Consider the following 15,361-nt stretch of genomic DNA (forward strand, 5'->3'; position numbering starts at 1 on the left):
CCATGTTTCTGTATTTTCTATACCTGCTTTGACAATGAAGTTGTGAGACTCTCTGGCCTAAAAAGCCTGAAGTACTTACTATCTGGCCTTTTATGGAAAAGGCTTGCAAATTCCTGCTCTACAATCAACAGTGTAGTCTGGACTGGATCATGTTTCCATTCTCAGTTTGCCTCAAAAATGTCATGTGGCTCCATACCTGCAGCAGATAGAATAATGGTCCCCAAAGATGTCCATGACTGAGTCTTCAAAACCTCAAGGATTTACCTTCCACAACTAAAGGGACCTCACTGATGTGATTAAGGATAATAAGATGGCAGATTGTCCGGTGAGCCCAGTGTTATTACAAGGATCCTTGTAAGCGAATGAAGATGATGTGATGACAGGAACAGAGACATTGGAAGATGCTGTGCCATTGGCTTTGAAGATGGAGAAAAAGACCATAAGGAACCAAGAAACATAGGTAGTTTCTAGAAGTTGGAAAAAGGCAAGAAAACAGATTTCCCCCTGAAGACTCCATAAATAATGAGCCCTACCAACCTTGACTTTGGCCCAATGAAACTGATTTCAAATTTCTGACCTCCAGAACCGACCATAAATTTGTTGTTTTATACTAAGTAGTGGTAATTTGCTAAAGCAGCAATATGAAGCTAATACAGTATCGTAAGTCCAAGTAGCTCTGATGAAATTGCTAATATTCTATAACTGAAGTCAGTTTAATAATTCATTGACCTTCACTGAATCCCACTGTAGTGTGAATTTGTAGAGGATTATGTCATCTTTAAAGTCCAGCGAGGGACTTCCCTGGTGGTCCGAGGAACTGGTCCCTTGGTGAAGATTCCGTGTTCCCAATACAGGGGGCCCGAATTCGATTCCTGGTCGGAGAGCCAAACCCCACACACCGCAACTAAGAGTTTGCATGCTGCAACTAAAAACCCCACGTGTCACAAAGAAAATCAAAGATCCCACGTGCCACAACTGAGACCTGGCACAAATATACATTAAAAAAAAAAAAAAAAACTACCTTTTAAAGCCCAGCTGGAAGTGGGTATTGAATTCAATGCTCATGGCTCTCACCCCTTCTATCAAATTGCAAAGATCTTATTCAGCTTAATCCTATTTGGAGGTAAAATTTTGATCTCACCTGAGAGGATGCAGGAAGGTCCTTTTTTTCAAGAATCATGGTGATGCCGATGACAGGAGGCGACCATGAGAGATCAGGGATCTTTCAGCTTCACTGGTCCTGGACCTGGGGAAGGGCTGCCACGGGGAAGGATTAGAGCTTGACTCCTCTTGGAGTCCCAGGGGACACCCAGACAAACAGACAGCCCTTGTGACACAGTCCTGCTGATTCTGTAGACCCCTGCAAGTCTGCTTGCTCCCAAAAAATGTTCCTGAGTGGAGACACTGCTTGCTCCTGCCACTACCTCCTTACCTCTGGGAAAGCACTGTCTGCTCCTTCCGGTCACCTGTGAGTGGTGGTAAGGAACAGATACGCCTAGGCAGCTTGCAAGGGCGGCAATCTGTTGTAGGAAACTCCCATGCTGATACACACAAAGCACTGCTGTGGATCTCCCCTGACAACCACAGTGGGCTGTGTAAAAGGAAACAACGCAACTAGAGATTGGAGAGACAAGCCCTGCTCTGTGGTACTGAGCCGACTGTCTCACCCAGCCCGGGCGAAATGTGAGAGCTTCATCAGTACGTAACAGATGGGAGAGTTTAAAATCCTGTGAGTTAGGCTTCCCTGGGGTTCAGTGGTTAAGAATCCACCTGCCAATGTGGGAGACATGGGTTCGATCCCTGATGCAGGATGATCCCACATGCCGCGGAGCAAAGCCCATGCACCACAACTATTGAACCTGTGCTCTGGAGCCTGGGAGCTGCAACCTAGAGTCCGTGCTCCACAACAGGAGAAGCTGTTGCAGTGAGAAGCCCACACACCCCAGCTAGAGTGTAGCCCCTACTCGCCACAATTGTAGAAAGCCCAAGCAGCAACAAGGACCCAGAACAGCCAAAAATAACTTAAAAAAAAGAAAAATCCTGTGAGTTGTAATGACGAGAGATGATTCAGGAGTAAGTTATAGGATACTCAAGGTTTCTCAGTCCTTAGGGCTAAGGTTCTGCAAGTGAAACACAATTCAGAGCACAACTGTGTTCTTTTAGAGCTTGTTTGTACTCCTGACCCTGAAACAGAATGGACACAGAGTTCCAGCTTCACAGTTAATTAAAAGAGTGAAACAAAATTCAACCTTTCTTAAAACCATGTAATTCTAGAGCTTACAGTTCACAAAAATTTGCAGAATCATCTTATTTGTTCTCACAAGAATCTTGAGAGGGAGATCCGAAATCTACACACTTTAGATGACAGGAGATTCCCACCGTCACTCCCTGTTCTCCGAGGACACTTGGGAGAAAGCATCACTGAAGAGCTGCCTCCAGGCAGGAAAGGGAGCACATTCATGACAGGAAGCAAGCAGGCAAACCGGATTTGGAAATTGCTGTTGTGTCAGAAACAGATGACACCCTTTCCTTCCTGGGTTTTTTTTTTTTTTTTTTGGTAATTCCTACTCTTCCAACAGTAGGCTTCCCTAGTGGCTCAGATGGTTAAGAACCTGCCTGCAATGCAGGAGACCTGAGTTTGATCGCTGGGTCAGGAAGATCCCCTGGAGAAGGGAATAGCAACCCACTCCTGTATTCATACCTGGAGAATTCCATGGACAGAGCAGACTAGTGTGCTACAGTCTATGGGGTTGCAAAGTCAGCCATGACTGGGCGACTAATACACACTTTTCCAATAGTGAAGTCACTCAGTCGTGTCCGACTCTTTGTGACTCCATGGACTGTAGCCTATAAGGCTCCTCTGTCCGTGGAATTTTCCTTCACTGTGGCTCAGCTGGTAAAGAATCCGCCTGCAATGTGGGAGACCTGGGTTTGATCCCTGGGTTGGGAAGATCCCCTGGAAAAGGGAAAGGCTACCCACTCCAGTATTCTGGCCTGGAGAATTCAAAGGACTGTACAGTCCATGGGGTTGCAAAGAGACACGATGGAGTGCCTTTCCAATAGTAGACAGTTCTATTTAAAAAAACAGCCTACAAGGTGCTTCTCAGGTTTAACGTGAATACCAATCACCTGCAGTCCTGACTCAGTAAGGTTAGGGTGGGGCCTGCATTTCCAGTGAGCTCCCAGGTTACGCCGGTGGTGATGCTGCTGGTCTGAAGACCACACTTAGACAGGCAAGACCTAGCAGCCACTAATGGAGAACAGTATGGAAGTTCCTGAAACAAACTGAAAAATAGGGGGGAAATGTGCAGGATCCTCACCTGAAGGGATGCACAGGACGGTAGGCTGGCAAGGGAGCACAGCCCGGCCTGCTCTAGGAGGAGCATCCAGTAGCCTCTCCCAGCCTGACCAAGCCCCACTGACGATGGACACGGGAAGAGGACGATAAGCGAGCCTGGCTACAGTTCCAGTAGGTGGAGCCCTTGGTCTCCCAGTGCAGCAGCAGCGGCTGCTTGCACTGTGTGCGACCTCTAGGAGAGCCCTGGCAAGGTGGGGGGGCAGCCCGAGCCAGCAAGGACAGGAGCCTGCTGAGTAGGGAAGAGATGCGCAGCTGCCCTTCCGAGCAGAACCCAGAGAACTTCCTGGCATCTTCATCAGCCATGGACTGAAAACTCACTTAGGACACCTACCTTGCCTGGTGTGCACTGCCAGGCACAGGCAGCTCAGCTTGCAGCCTGGCCAGCACCTCATCCTACTTACGGTACATGCAGTAAACGGGAGAACCCAGGCCTTGCAGCCCTGCTCTGCCATCTGCTAGCTGTGTGGTCTAGACCTACTTGCTTAACCTTCCTTCAACTTCCATTTGTCATCTTCAAAATAAAGTGATACATAAAAAACAAAAAAAAACCCTAAAAACTGGGCTTTCATATGACCCAACAATCCCATTTCTGGGCATATGTATCTGCAAAACACAAAAACTCTTCATTCAAGAAGATACATGCAGCCCGATGTTCACAGCAGCACTATTTACAAAACAGTGAAGACCTGGCAACCAGTGTCCATCAACAGATGAATGGATCAAGATATGGTGCATATATACAACAGAATGCTCCTCGGCCACAAAAAACAGAATGAAATAAAGCCATTTGCAGCAACACAGACGGACCTAGAGAGTATCATGTTAAGTCAGAAAAAGATGAACATCATACCGTATCACTTATACGTGGAAACTAAAAAAGATGATAAAGATAAACTTGTTTACAAAACAGAAATAGACTCACAGACATAGAAAATAATTTATGGTCTACCAAAGGGGAGAGGGGGAGAGAGAAATTGGGATTTGGAATTAACAGATACACATCACTATATATACAACAGATAAACAGGGATGTACTGTATTAGCACAGAGAAGCAAAGTCAACATCTTGTAATGACCTATAGCAGAAAAAAGTCTGATACATATATAACTGAATCATCTTTCTGTATGCCTGAAATACTGTACATCAACTACATTTCAATAGAAAAATAAAGAAAAAGCAAGACCTAGCAGACATGTTAATGTTTAAACAATATTTATCTTCTCATAAACTTGCTCCCATCCCAATGATCTCCCCTTTGTTAAGGATTCCATCATTTCTCTAATTTCATACCTTTATAGGATGCTGCTTTTTCCCATTCACAAGCAATCTGAAATCCAAGCCAGTTAACTTTTCTTAAATTAGATTTTTCTGACCTTTGATCTGTCCTCCCCTCAAATCATCCCGCTATCATTAAGCTTTCCTCCTGCTGCTGCTGCTGCTGCTGCTAAGTCTGCTGCTGCTGCTAAGTCACTTCAGTCGTGTCCGACTCGCATTATGCGACCCCACAGACGGCAGCCCACCAGGCTCCCCTGTCCCTGGGATTCTCCAGGCAAGAACACTGGAGTGGGTTGCCATTTCCTTCTCCAATGCAGAAAAGTGAAAAGTCAAAGTGAAGTTGCTCAGTCGTGTCCGACTCTTAGCGACCCCATGGACTGCAGCCCTCGAGGCTCCTCCGTCCATGGGATTTTCCAGGCAAGAGTACTGGACTGGGGTGCCACTGCCTTCTCCAAGCTTTCCTATAAACAGGCAATCTGCTTAGGAAGCTTAGGGAACAAGGAGTTCCTCATCAAATCTGAATTCCTTGACTTGGACCTCAGGGCTATCATTTGCTTTGTGCCAGGCAGTGTCCCAGCACTCTCCATGTATTAACTCATCCCACCCTTACCACAACCCCAGAAGGCAGATAACAAGTTAAATTATCTCTATGTTAGATAAGGAAGCTGAAGCCCAGGTTGGGGAAGTTGCCAAGGTCACAATGCCCTTGAGTGTCAGTCTGGCTCAGAACAAGGTGGACAGGCTCAGCCTGACCCAAGTTTAGATTCAGGCTCCATCAAAAACTTTGGGCAGGTCACAATGTCACCGGACCCCATCTTCCTTCTTCGTAATGTAAGAGTTAGCCTCGCTGGCCTGTAAGCTTTTTCTCCAGAGTCTACCTTTCACCCACATTCTCTATTCCTTAACAGTCTCAGGCAACTGCTTCATTGGCACCACCTTGGCCAGTGCTCCTGCTACTTCTCCCCGTCCCCGCCCCCCCACACCCAACCTGGCTTGAGCTGCGGTCTGACTGTTAGTTCAGCACAAGTGCATCAGTTTCCATATCTGTAATGGCTGCAAAATACTTACCTCTTAGAATTCCCAGCTCTTCTGTTTTGCTAGGATTTTACTGCACGAAATGGCTTAAAATGCAGCATGGACATATTTTAAGTATAGAGTGTTTCTGCTGAAATCATATTTGAAAAGGAATTCCTGACCTGAGTTTCTTCACTTAGCCTCTCCCATTTCTTGAAATCTAAGCATCAATGAATCGTCAAGAAGGTACCCCCAGAAACATGAGAAGGTTCAAGCTAAACCAGGAAGAAAGTCAAGAAAACATACTTATGGCCCTTAAAATGCTTTTATTTATAAAATAACTACTTAAATATAAACATCTCTAGATATAAACACTATTCATGAGAGACTCTTGCGTTGCTGCCTTCTGATTGACCAGCAGACCCCGGGGTGGCCAAGGATCCCCCGGGTGTCTCCTGACTCATCAAGACTTTAAGGTGAAGGTGCATTTAGAGGAGCAAGGGCTGTAAGCTGTTCTTCATGCCCTTTCTTGCAAGACAAAATTCTTGATTTCCTGTTCCAAGGCAGGCTTTCAATCTGGGGCAGACCTTAAGAATAAGAGCCCTGCTCACATACAAACTTCAGGGGGGATATTAGTGTTAGGATCAGTAAACATCTTCCTGAGGTGGAGGAGGTACAATCAGGCACTTTAGATTCTGTTTGGCTTAGACCATGGTCTCTGAAGCAGGGGGGCTGATGAAACAGAAAATGCTTATTTCCAAGTCTAGGATAAGCTACTTCTGGACTGTTTACCCAGATTCAAATGAGATAAACATGCGTTACGTTCTCTTCATCTGTGGACAGTAGTGTGGAGGAAGGGGAGAGGCATCCAGTCTCCCTCTGGGCTTGACTGGCTTCAGCCCATTGCAGAATGAATCCCCCGCAGGGAACAGTGGGAGCGCCGATCCCATTCTCCCAAGAAAGTCTATCAGCTATTGATTGAGCTTCAGGAAAGAAGCCAGAAAACATCATCGTACACAGACCGTATAGAGATGGTGTCAGCAAGGTGTGGAGAATAGCACCTAATGGGAACAGAACCTTTCATATGAAGGTTCAGGGGAAAGGAATATTCTAAACATTTTTAAAAGGAGAAAGAAGTACTAGGTTGGCCAGAAAGTTCGTCTGGGATTTTCCATTAGATCTTACAGAAAAACCCAAATGAACATTTTTAGCTGACTCAATAGTTGAATTTTGCCCAATCTGGAAATGTGGCGAAATAATTAAGAAAAAGATTACAGATGGCAGTGTTTTAGGGATGTTTAGAAATAAGGGGTGTGTGTGCAAATATGTGCCAGACACTGAGGTTTTAAAACACCAGATTTGGTACAATGTTGACAAACTTCTTGCCGCATGCAGAGGCGCAGCCTGAAAGGGCTCCCAGAGAATTCATCCAAGTTGGTTTCCGGTCAGTTGATCATGGAGCATGGGGCCACCCCACTCAATATGGCATAACCAACATCAACTTCTTCTAATGCTACAGCACAGCTTCTAGCATATATTGGATACTGGTCTTCTGATTAGAAATTTCTCATTTCCAAAGGCTGACCCCAGGACTTGCTTCTCTTTTCACAGTCACTGAATCACTTGTTAAGCACCCGGGTCCATTTCAAATTCTAGAGATTCTAGTGAGCATCAAGGTTGACAACCCAATCGAAGAGAACAAGACTTATGCCTCACTGTGCCACGGTTAAGCAATGTGGCAGGGCCAGTGTCTCAGGAGCAGGAGCCCTCTTGGCGGATACCAGAACCCTTCAGCAGAAGGAAGTGAAGGCAGCAAGGTTGAGTGGGAAGCAGAACAGGCTCAGGTGTACTCAGCTTTGCGGATATAATTGGATGGAACGTAACCCTTTTTCCCATTGACTTCAGCTAACCACCATTCTGTATTTCCTGTAACATCTTTAAACTCTAGGATCTTGAGTCTCTGATTGGCTGACACACTCAGCTCATTTGGGTTCCGTGCCTTGAAGGTATAGACAGCAAAATAGACCTGTGAGAGGGAGAGAAAGTGAGTTAGGAAATGGGAAACATCTGAGAGCAAAGCTACCCAACAGAACTTCCCAGGGTGATGGGTACCGTCTGTATCTGGACCATCCAATATGGCAGCCCCTAGACACACGGCCATTGAGCACTTGAAATAACAGCTAGTGAGATGAAAGAACTTAAATTTTAACTTTACCTAACTTAAATAGCTATATATGGCTGATGGCTACCATAATGAATAGGACAGCTTTAAAGAAAACCAAAATTCACTTAACTCTTTCAGAGTTGCCTTAAAAAGGGAAAAAAGCTTCAGTCAGTATGGAAGATGGATGAGACATAAGGATGCTCTTTCATACTCCTAACACAGAAATTCTGTATTCAAAAATCTTTACAAAACAACAAAAAAACCACATCTAATCCCAAAGAAAGAAAGGATACTCACTAGGTGCCCATAACAGGGCTAGCATGCAAAGCGAGGGTGGTGGTCAGTGATCAGGAGGAGGAATCGTGAGGCCCGCAGGGGCAAAGAGATGAACACACACCCAAAGGTGCTCAAGGACCGGAGCTGGTGAGGCTAGAACTGAGATCCTTGCACAAAGTCAGAATCTCAGAAAGGGCCACTTCCTGGTCCATTTCCACCAGCCCGCTGGTGGGTGCAGAGCTGGGATGTGTGTCCTGGGCTTGTCAGAGCCACAAAGAGCTCACCGACAAAGGTAAGACACACTTGGAGACTCACTGCTGCAAGTGAGCTGAGGGATTCCTCAACTGTGGATGTGAAAGTGGCTTTAAAATATGCAGGTTTAAAATGTTTATGATACAAAGGGGCCATTACAAAAAGAATAGGAAAAACTGAAACAGAATCAGAATTCTATTCCTGAATTCTAGAAATTTAGTTACTTGAATGAGAAACTCAGTAGATGAGTTAAACAGCAGACTTTATACCAATGGAAGAATCAGTGCACTGGAAGAGTATGAAAAGCTTCATGGTAACAGCCGGTAAACGCTCCACAAAACTACAGCCTGTGAAGTCAGCCACCAAAGGTCCAGAAGGGTGGAGCTGCCCACTCTCACAGCAGTGAGCTTCTGGAAATCCTTTATGGATTTATCTGTGGGCCCATCTCCAGGGTCAGCCCCCCAGGCCGGTGAGGCCTCGCCCACTCCTGAGAACTCATCCCCTGCATCCACAAGCCCCGCAGTAACCATGGAAACCGGGCGCACTCACCTGGTTGCCTTCAGCCTCGCTACTCTCTGGCTGCTCATGTCTGTCGTCCAGAAACAGTGCTGTTCTTGCGCCTGCTTTTACGAGGTCTCGACTCTGCCCGTTACGCCCTGACACGGAGGAACCAGCCATTTCTGGATGCCTGGGGTTTCGGGAGTTCCTCAGGGTAGGGGCAGGCTGGTGAAGGTCTCTGACCGCATCGCCCGAGTCCCAAGGCCTGTGCTGGGAGGGGGAGTCTGGGTCCGACGGGCATGTGGAAGGACTGCCCTCTGAGTTCAAGGAGGCACTGAGAGTTCCTTGGTCAAATTCTGTCTGGGAAGATGCATCTGGAGGCTGTTTCTGGCAAGGCCCTGAGCTAAAGGACACAGCCATGCTGCTGGGGTTGAAGGTCAAGGTGCCGCCGCTGTTCTGCCGCTGCGGGAACCGGGGGGAGGAGCTGCCGTGCTCCGACTCGGTGGAGGAGTGGCTGCCCACGGAGGCGTCGGAGTGGCTGCGGCGCGCGTTGTAGGGCTTCAGGAAGGAGCTGTACACAAAGCCCTTGGTGACTGCCGGGAGGAAAAACAAACACCAAGAGCTTTTCGTGGGAGGAGCCGGGAGGAAATCAACAGAGGAGAAACTATGGCTGACGGTCAAGACTGAGAGGGAATAAGATGTCAGGAGACAAAGAGAAGACACCATCCCATCCCAGGGCGCAAGGCGGATGGCAGAGACGAGACGCTGTGGCTGTTGGCCCAACAGGTGAGTGACAAGGGGATTTGCTGAGAATTGAGAGACAGTAACAAAAATGACCACATGCCTGAGCATGAGCAGATGAAGACATTTTAACAAGAGCGCCAAACCGTGGGAGCAAAGGCTAAGGGGAAGACTTCACTAAGGATGTGTTCAAGTCCATAGAGTGTGGTTAAAAGGGATTTAAAAACCATCCTCAGCCTGACAGAGCCCCTCCCATATGCCTCCCTGCCCTCTTCACTCCTGGTTTAGGAATGTGGTGGGAATACTGAGAACTAGAGTAGGAAACTGCTTATATTAGTTAGAATACACATCTAACACGTGTTCATGTCAATAAATTACCTAAGATGAGGACAGAGAGGGCCCTCAGCTAAAACCTTAAGCACAAATTAGAAACTGAGATCTCTGACCTATAGGAAAAACTGCTATAACACTGAATAAGAAGGAATTATCTGTTAGGCAGGGACCTGGAGTATGTAACCTCCACTTGAGCAAGGGTCATCTCTGTCTTGATTGTCAGTGTGTTTCCTGGAACCAAAAAAAAGCCAGCTTGCATGTGTTCTCTTTTCTGAGTGATGGTGAGAAGTCCCCTAGGCAGACAGCAAGGGGTGGAGGGTCTAAGAGCTGATCCTGATGCTGTGGGCTTCCTGCTACCACTTTAGTCATCAGGACTGTGGAGCTAGGAACCCAAGGACAGGGTAGCTCAAACAGTCTGAATCTTCACTAAGAGGACATCGGTCTATCAGTGGCTCTCACCTGCCATCGCCCTGGGCGCCCCTTCCTTTGTCCTGCCTTTCCCAGTTCAATCTTTATTATTTTGGGTAAGCGGAATAGGGAGCTGGGGAAGGAGAAAAAAAATCCACAAGACACTTTTAAAGAAACTGAGAAATATTAAAATTTTCAGTTCTCATGGTATGAATACAGGTGTTTATTACAGAGGACATAATCCTTCTCTAAAACACTTGGGGCCAGATGTATTATGGAATTCAGATTTGGAGATTTAGAACTGGGTCAACACCCCATAGTCAAACCCATTCAGGTTTCTGTAGCAAAACATGACTAGTCACACCAAAAGGGAAAAAGTAAGGATCATAAACAGCCTCTCATCATCTGTTCAGGTTTTGTCACCAAGTAAGTTCAGATCACGGCAGGTTTGGGCAAATTAGTTCTTTAAAAAAAAAAAAACCTTCTGATTTTCAAAGCTTTTCAGATTTTGGAACTGTGGAAAAAGAATCATGGATTGGCATTATTCTTTGTATTTTACAAAAAAATTCTGTACCCCTTCCCCACCCCAACTCCCAACAGAAAGAAGGGGAAAAAAAAGCTGTGAGCTGTTTTTAAAGTCATTTCCTAAATAGTCACGAGGTAAAATTATGTTTGGGGGGGCGCGGGGAGGGGGCAAAAAAACCCTATCTTACAAGTTTTAAATTCATATGTTCACAAAACACAGGTAAAGAACTTATGGTTCACTCAGCGATGGAGAGGGCAAAGGACCCTTCAGGCAGGATTCACTGCCTGTAAAGGTGAAACAAGGTGTCTTGCAAGTGAAGTAATTCCAGAGTCTTCTCTGGAATTAAAAAAAAAAAAAAAAAATCAAAAACTGGTTTTGTTCTGTAATGACTTGAGCATTAGATGGAGAAAACTTTTAAGGTTATTTTCCCTTTAATCAAAGACTCATATTTTCTGCTGGCCTACACAGGATTCAGGCACAGCCCAAATCACTCTTTTCCTCATTTAGAGTCATGGTAATCTGTGTCTGGGCTTCCCTGGTGGCTCAGCAGTAAAGAATTCGCCAATGCTGCCAATGCTGGAGACACAGGTTCGGTCCCTGGGAAGGTCCCCTGGAGGAGGGCATGGCAACCCACTCTAGTATTCTTGCCTGGAGAATCCCATGGACAGAGGAGCCTGGCAGGCTACAGTCCATGGGGTTGCAAAAAATCAAGACACAACTTAGTGACTAGACAACAACAATCTGTCCTCTACTGTTCTTACCTCCGTTGTCAATCAGCCAGCGGTTCTGACTGCCCATGGGGTCCTTCTTCTTGATCACACCCACCAGGTCACCTTCCAAAAGTGAGACATCCAGGTCCTGGGCTGCATTGAAGTTCCGTTCTGCCTGGAAGAGCTTTTCAGGGGGATACCTTGCCAGGAGTGAGGCTCGAAGTTCTTCCGACTGGAGCATATAACTTGGCTGAAAGGCAATGTAAGAGATACCATCATCTAAACCCCTCCGTGGCTGTTACCCCAGCAGTTGTATGTAATCACGTATGTTGTCAGTCTCAGAAACGGAGGCAATTACAGCCAGCTGCTCCCAGCTCCTATCACATGCTTCTCCACTGAGTCAGCCTGTGTGGCTGGGGAAAAACCATAGTCTCTTAGGTCATGTTTTGGTGCCTTTACAGCTAGAGTAAAAAAATTTAACACATCCGTAGTTTTAGCTCTGTTATCCTATGATAAAAATATGTGGTTAAACTGCCACCTAAAGAATCAAAATATCTAAGTAATATGAGTAGGTCTCCTTGTATTCTGCTATATGATTCTAAACAACTGAGACTTTTCTTATCTTGGCTTCTCATCTTTAAAAACAAATAATATTCATAAAATAAGAAAAAGTAAAGTGATCAAAAATGTGATACCCTTTTTTTAAGATCACTGGAGATGGAAATGGCAACCCACTCCAGTATTCTTGCCTAGAGAATCCAATGGACAGAGAAGCCTGGCAGGCTATAGTCCATGGAGTTGCAAAGAGTTGGACACGACTGAGTGACTATCACTCACTTTAAAATCATATAAAAATTTTTTAAATTAACTTATTTTTTAATTGAAAGATAACTGCTCTACAGTCTACAGGATTATATGGGACAAAAATACTGAAGCACAGACAGATCAGCAGTCTTGTAGATTATGACCCCATATGGCTTACCCTACTTTTCAGAATGCGGAAGAATTGAGTTCAAAATGAAAATAACTCCAGGTAAAAAGTGATCAGCCAATAACTGTTTGGCAGTTGATATATCAGATGATAACTTTTCCAATACATGATCAAAAATAGGGAGCCTGGCAGAATTAACATATCCTTAAACCAGTTACCTTAATTGACTGATCAAAGTATTAATATTAATCCTTTATTAACTCCTTTCACTGTAGAGACTAGGCCCCAAGAATGCTCTGCAGAGGGCATTTGAAGTCTGTATCAGCTGGCACACTGCTGGTGCCTAGTGATAGTAAGTAAAGAAAGAATGAACACATGACAGATTTGAACTCAATAACCTTTGTTCTCCAATTATTATAAAATATTTAAATTCATTAAATTGTTAATTGGTAGAGACAGAGCTGAGTCAATCAATAACGTTGATGATAGCTTACTCGAATAATGGTTACCATGTGCCAGGCCAACGCCTAAGTGCTCTACATACTTTAACTCATTTAAATCGCAAAACAACCCTATGATGTAGCTAGAACGATTAGTGGTGCTTTAGACATGAGGAAACTGAGGCATGTGCTCAAGGACACAGAGTGAGTCACTGTCAGAACTGAGATCTGAACCGAGCGGTCTTGCTCAGGAGTTCACACCTTAACCACGAGGCCATATGAGTGTCGCTGGTTCCACTCACCATGCCGAGGAGCGGCTTTCGGGTGGACTGGCGGTCCATGGTTTTCCTCTCAAATGGTCTCTTGGTGGTGGGAAGGGACTCTGGGAAGAAGGTGAAAACCTGGAGCTGCTGCAGGACCCTGCTGTGCTCCTCATGGAAGATGGCAATCAGGTTCCCCTCCCTGCCGGTGACTTTGAGTAGCTGGAGTCCATGCACAAGAACAGAGACAGAGGGGAGAACAGAACACACGTAAAAGACCCCAGGACTGGCACAGTCTCCTTGAAACTCCTCAAGTGTGAGCCACCAACACTGTAGCCAGGGGGCCACAGGCCCAGCTCCTCCAGGGTAGCTCAGGGTGGAAAGAGACCATTCAAGGCCATGGGATTTCCAGCACTGTCAAGGCATCAAGAATTCCAGTTCCCCATGGGCTTGACCCAAGTGACATAGTTAACCTGCCTAGCTTAATAATAGCTTGACAACCCTGACATGTATTCCCAAAAAAACTTGGGGGGAACCTGGGAGTCCCCTCCTCCATGGGGAGGGAGGGTCTCACCGAGAGCAGTGGCTTCAGCTGCTCCAGCGCCTGACGCACAAAGTCACAGTGGGCCTCGGCGTAGCCGTGCACGCAGTTGCTGAAGAGGCCCTGCGCGTACTGGTGGAACTTGGGCAGCTCATCTAGCAGCTGGGCATTCAGGGCCTCATAGTTGTTCCGAGCCGACTGCAGCTCCTCCAGGGTTTTCTTGTCTTTCAGCTTCTCTGCCCGTTCTGTACAGTTATAGAAGTCCAGAAGCTTATCGAAGCGTTTTTGCACCAGCTTGTGGGGTCCTGTGAACATGCTCAGTAACTGATTCAGGGGAGAGATGACCAGCCGCTCTGTCCTCTCTTTCTGTGAAAATGAGAAAGGCACGGTGTTCAGTCTCAAATTTGTTGTTCTTAGAATACTCTCCAGGTGGCTTGTGTTACATCCTGCACCACCTGCTTTGCTCCAAGCTAAACCTGTGCAGATCCAACAGTGTTGTGCCTACCTGATACCAGATGTCTGCACACAAAGCTTCTCAGCTTGTAACTCTTCACCCAACAATCTGCACACACCAAAGAGTATGCAAAACAGCTACACAGCTGTTGACAAATGCTTAACTACATTAACTTGATGTTGCATTATAACCCAGATGTGACCACCTGTCTGGTATCACTTATGTGTACATGTCTACACATAACCTGAATTTAACTTAAGGTTTAATTGTTAAAAATAGAATTACCATATGATCCAGCAATCCCACTCCTGGGCAAATATCCAGACAAAACTAGGATTCAGAAAGATGCGTGCATCCTCATGTATTCATAGCAGCACTATTCACAACAGCCAAGACATGGACACAAGCTCAATGCCCTTCGATAGATGACGGGATAAAGAAAACGTGGTACACAACACAGTAGAATACTGCTCAACCGTTAAAAACGAACAATGCTATTTGCAGCAGCGTGGATGGACCCAGATATTATCACACTAAGTCAGGAGGACAAACACTGTATCATACCACTTATATGTGGAGTCTAAAACAGGACACAAATGAGCCTATCTAGGACACAAAACAACATCAGAGACATAGAGAACAGACTGGTGATTGCCAAGGCAGAAGGGGGTGGAAGAGGGAAGACATGGAAGTTTGGGATTAGCAGATGCAAACTGGTATATATAGAATGGATAAACAACAAGCTCCTACTGTACAGCACAGGGAACTGTCTTCAGTATCCTGTGAGAAACCGTAATGGAAAAGAATATGAAAAAGACTAAATACACACGCACACACATAACTGAGTATCTTTCCTGTACAGAAGTAATTAACACAGCATTGTAAGTCAACCATAAGTCAATAAAAAATAAAAAGATTTAGTTGTTACATAAATCTGCGGTAGACAAACTTTCACACACCCATCATATCTTCTACTCATAACTACTTAATAATAATCTGTTTTCACTTTTCAAAGATTTTTGTCTAATTCTAAAGGGATAGATATCAAGGGCATAATATGGATACAAAAAGAACATAAATAGGTACTTAGTAAACTTTAACGAAGATGCTACAGTCAGAATACCTGTCAGCTTCCCAACTATCATGTTTTCTTAGCCTCAAGCATCCAGAGACCTCCAA

At 45.5% G+C, this 15,361-nt stretch overlaps 1 protein-coding gene across 4 annotated transcripts in view; it reads right to left on the minus strand.

Annotated features, from left to right (window-relative positions):
- Positions 1-5,954: 5,954 nt before the first annotated feature.
- DNMBP (dynamin binding protein) overlaps positions 5,955-15,361 on the minus strand; it is a 117,115-nt gene continuing 107,708 nt past the window's right edge. For 3 of the 4 annotated variants that reach the window (XM_019952983.2, XM_070780628.1, XM_019952984.2), the window contains 5 exons: positions 13,762-14,094; positions 13,230-13,409; positions 11,608-11,806; positions 8,890-9,431; positions 5,955-7,674 (listed from right to left, as the gene is read on the minus strand). In XM_019952983.2, the coding sequence (XP_019808542.2) occupies positions 7,489-7,674; positions 8,890-9,431; positions 11,608-11,806; positions 13,230-13,409; positions 13,762-14,094 (1,440 nt within the window). In that variant the 3' untranslated portion in view covers positions 5,955-7,488. Of the gene's footprint in view, positions 7,675-8,889; positions 9,432-9,619; positions 10,835-11,607; positions 11,807-13,229; positions 13,410-13,761; positions 14,095-15,361 lie in introns of those variants that run through there. The other variant, XM_070780629.1, reaches the window with a different exon arrangement.

This window comes from Bos indicus, chromosome 26, assembly GCF_029378745.1.
Source record: "Bos indicus isolate NIAB-ARS_2022 breed Sahiwal x Tharparkar chromosome 26, NIAB-ARS_B.indTharparkar_mat_pri_1.0, whole genome shotgun sequence".
Taxonomy (NCBI): Eukaryota; Metazoa; Chordata; class Mammalia; order Artiodactyla; family Bovidae; genus Bos; species Bos indicus.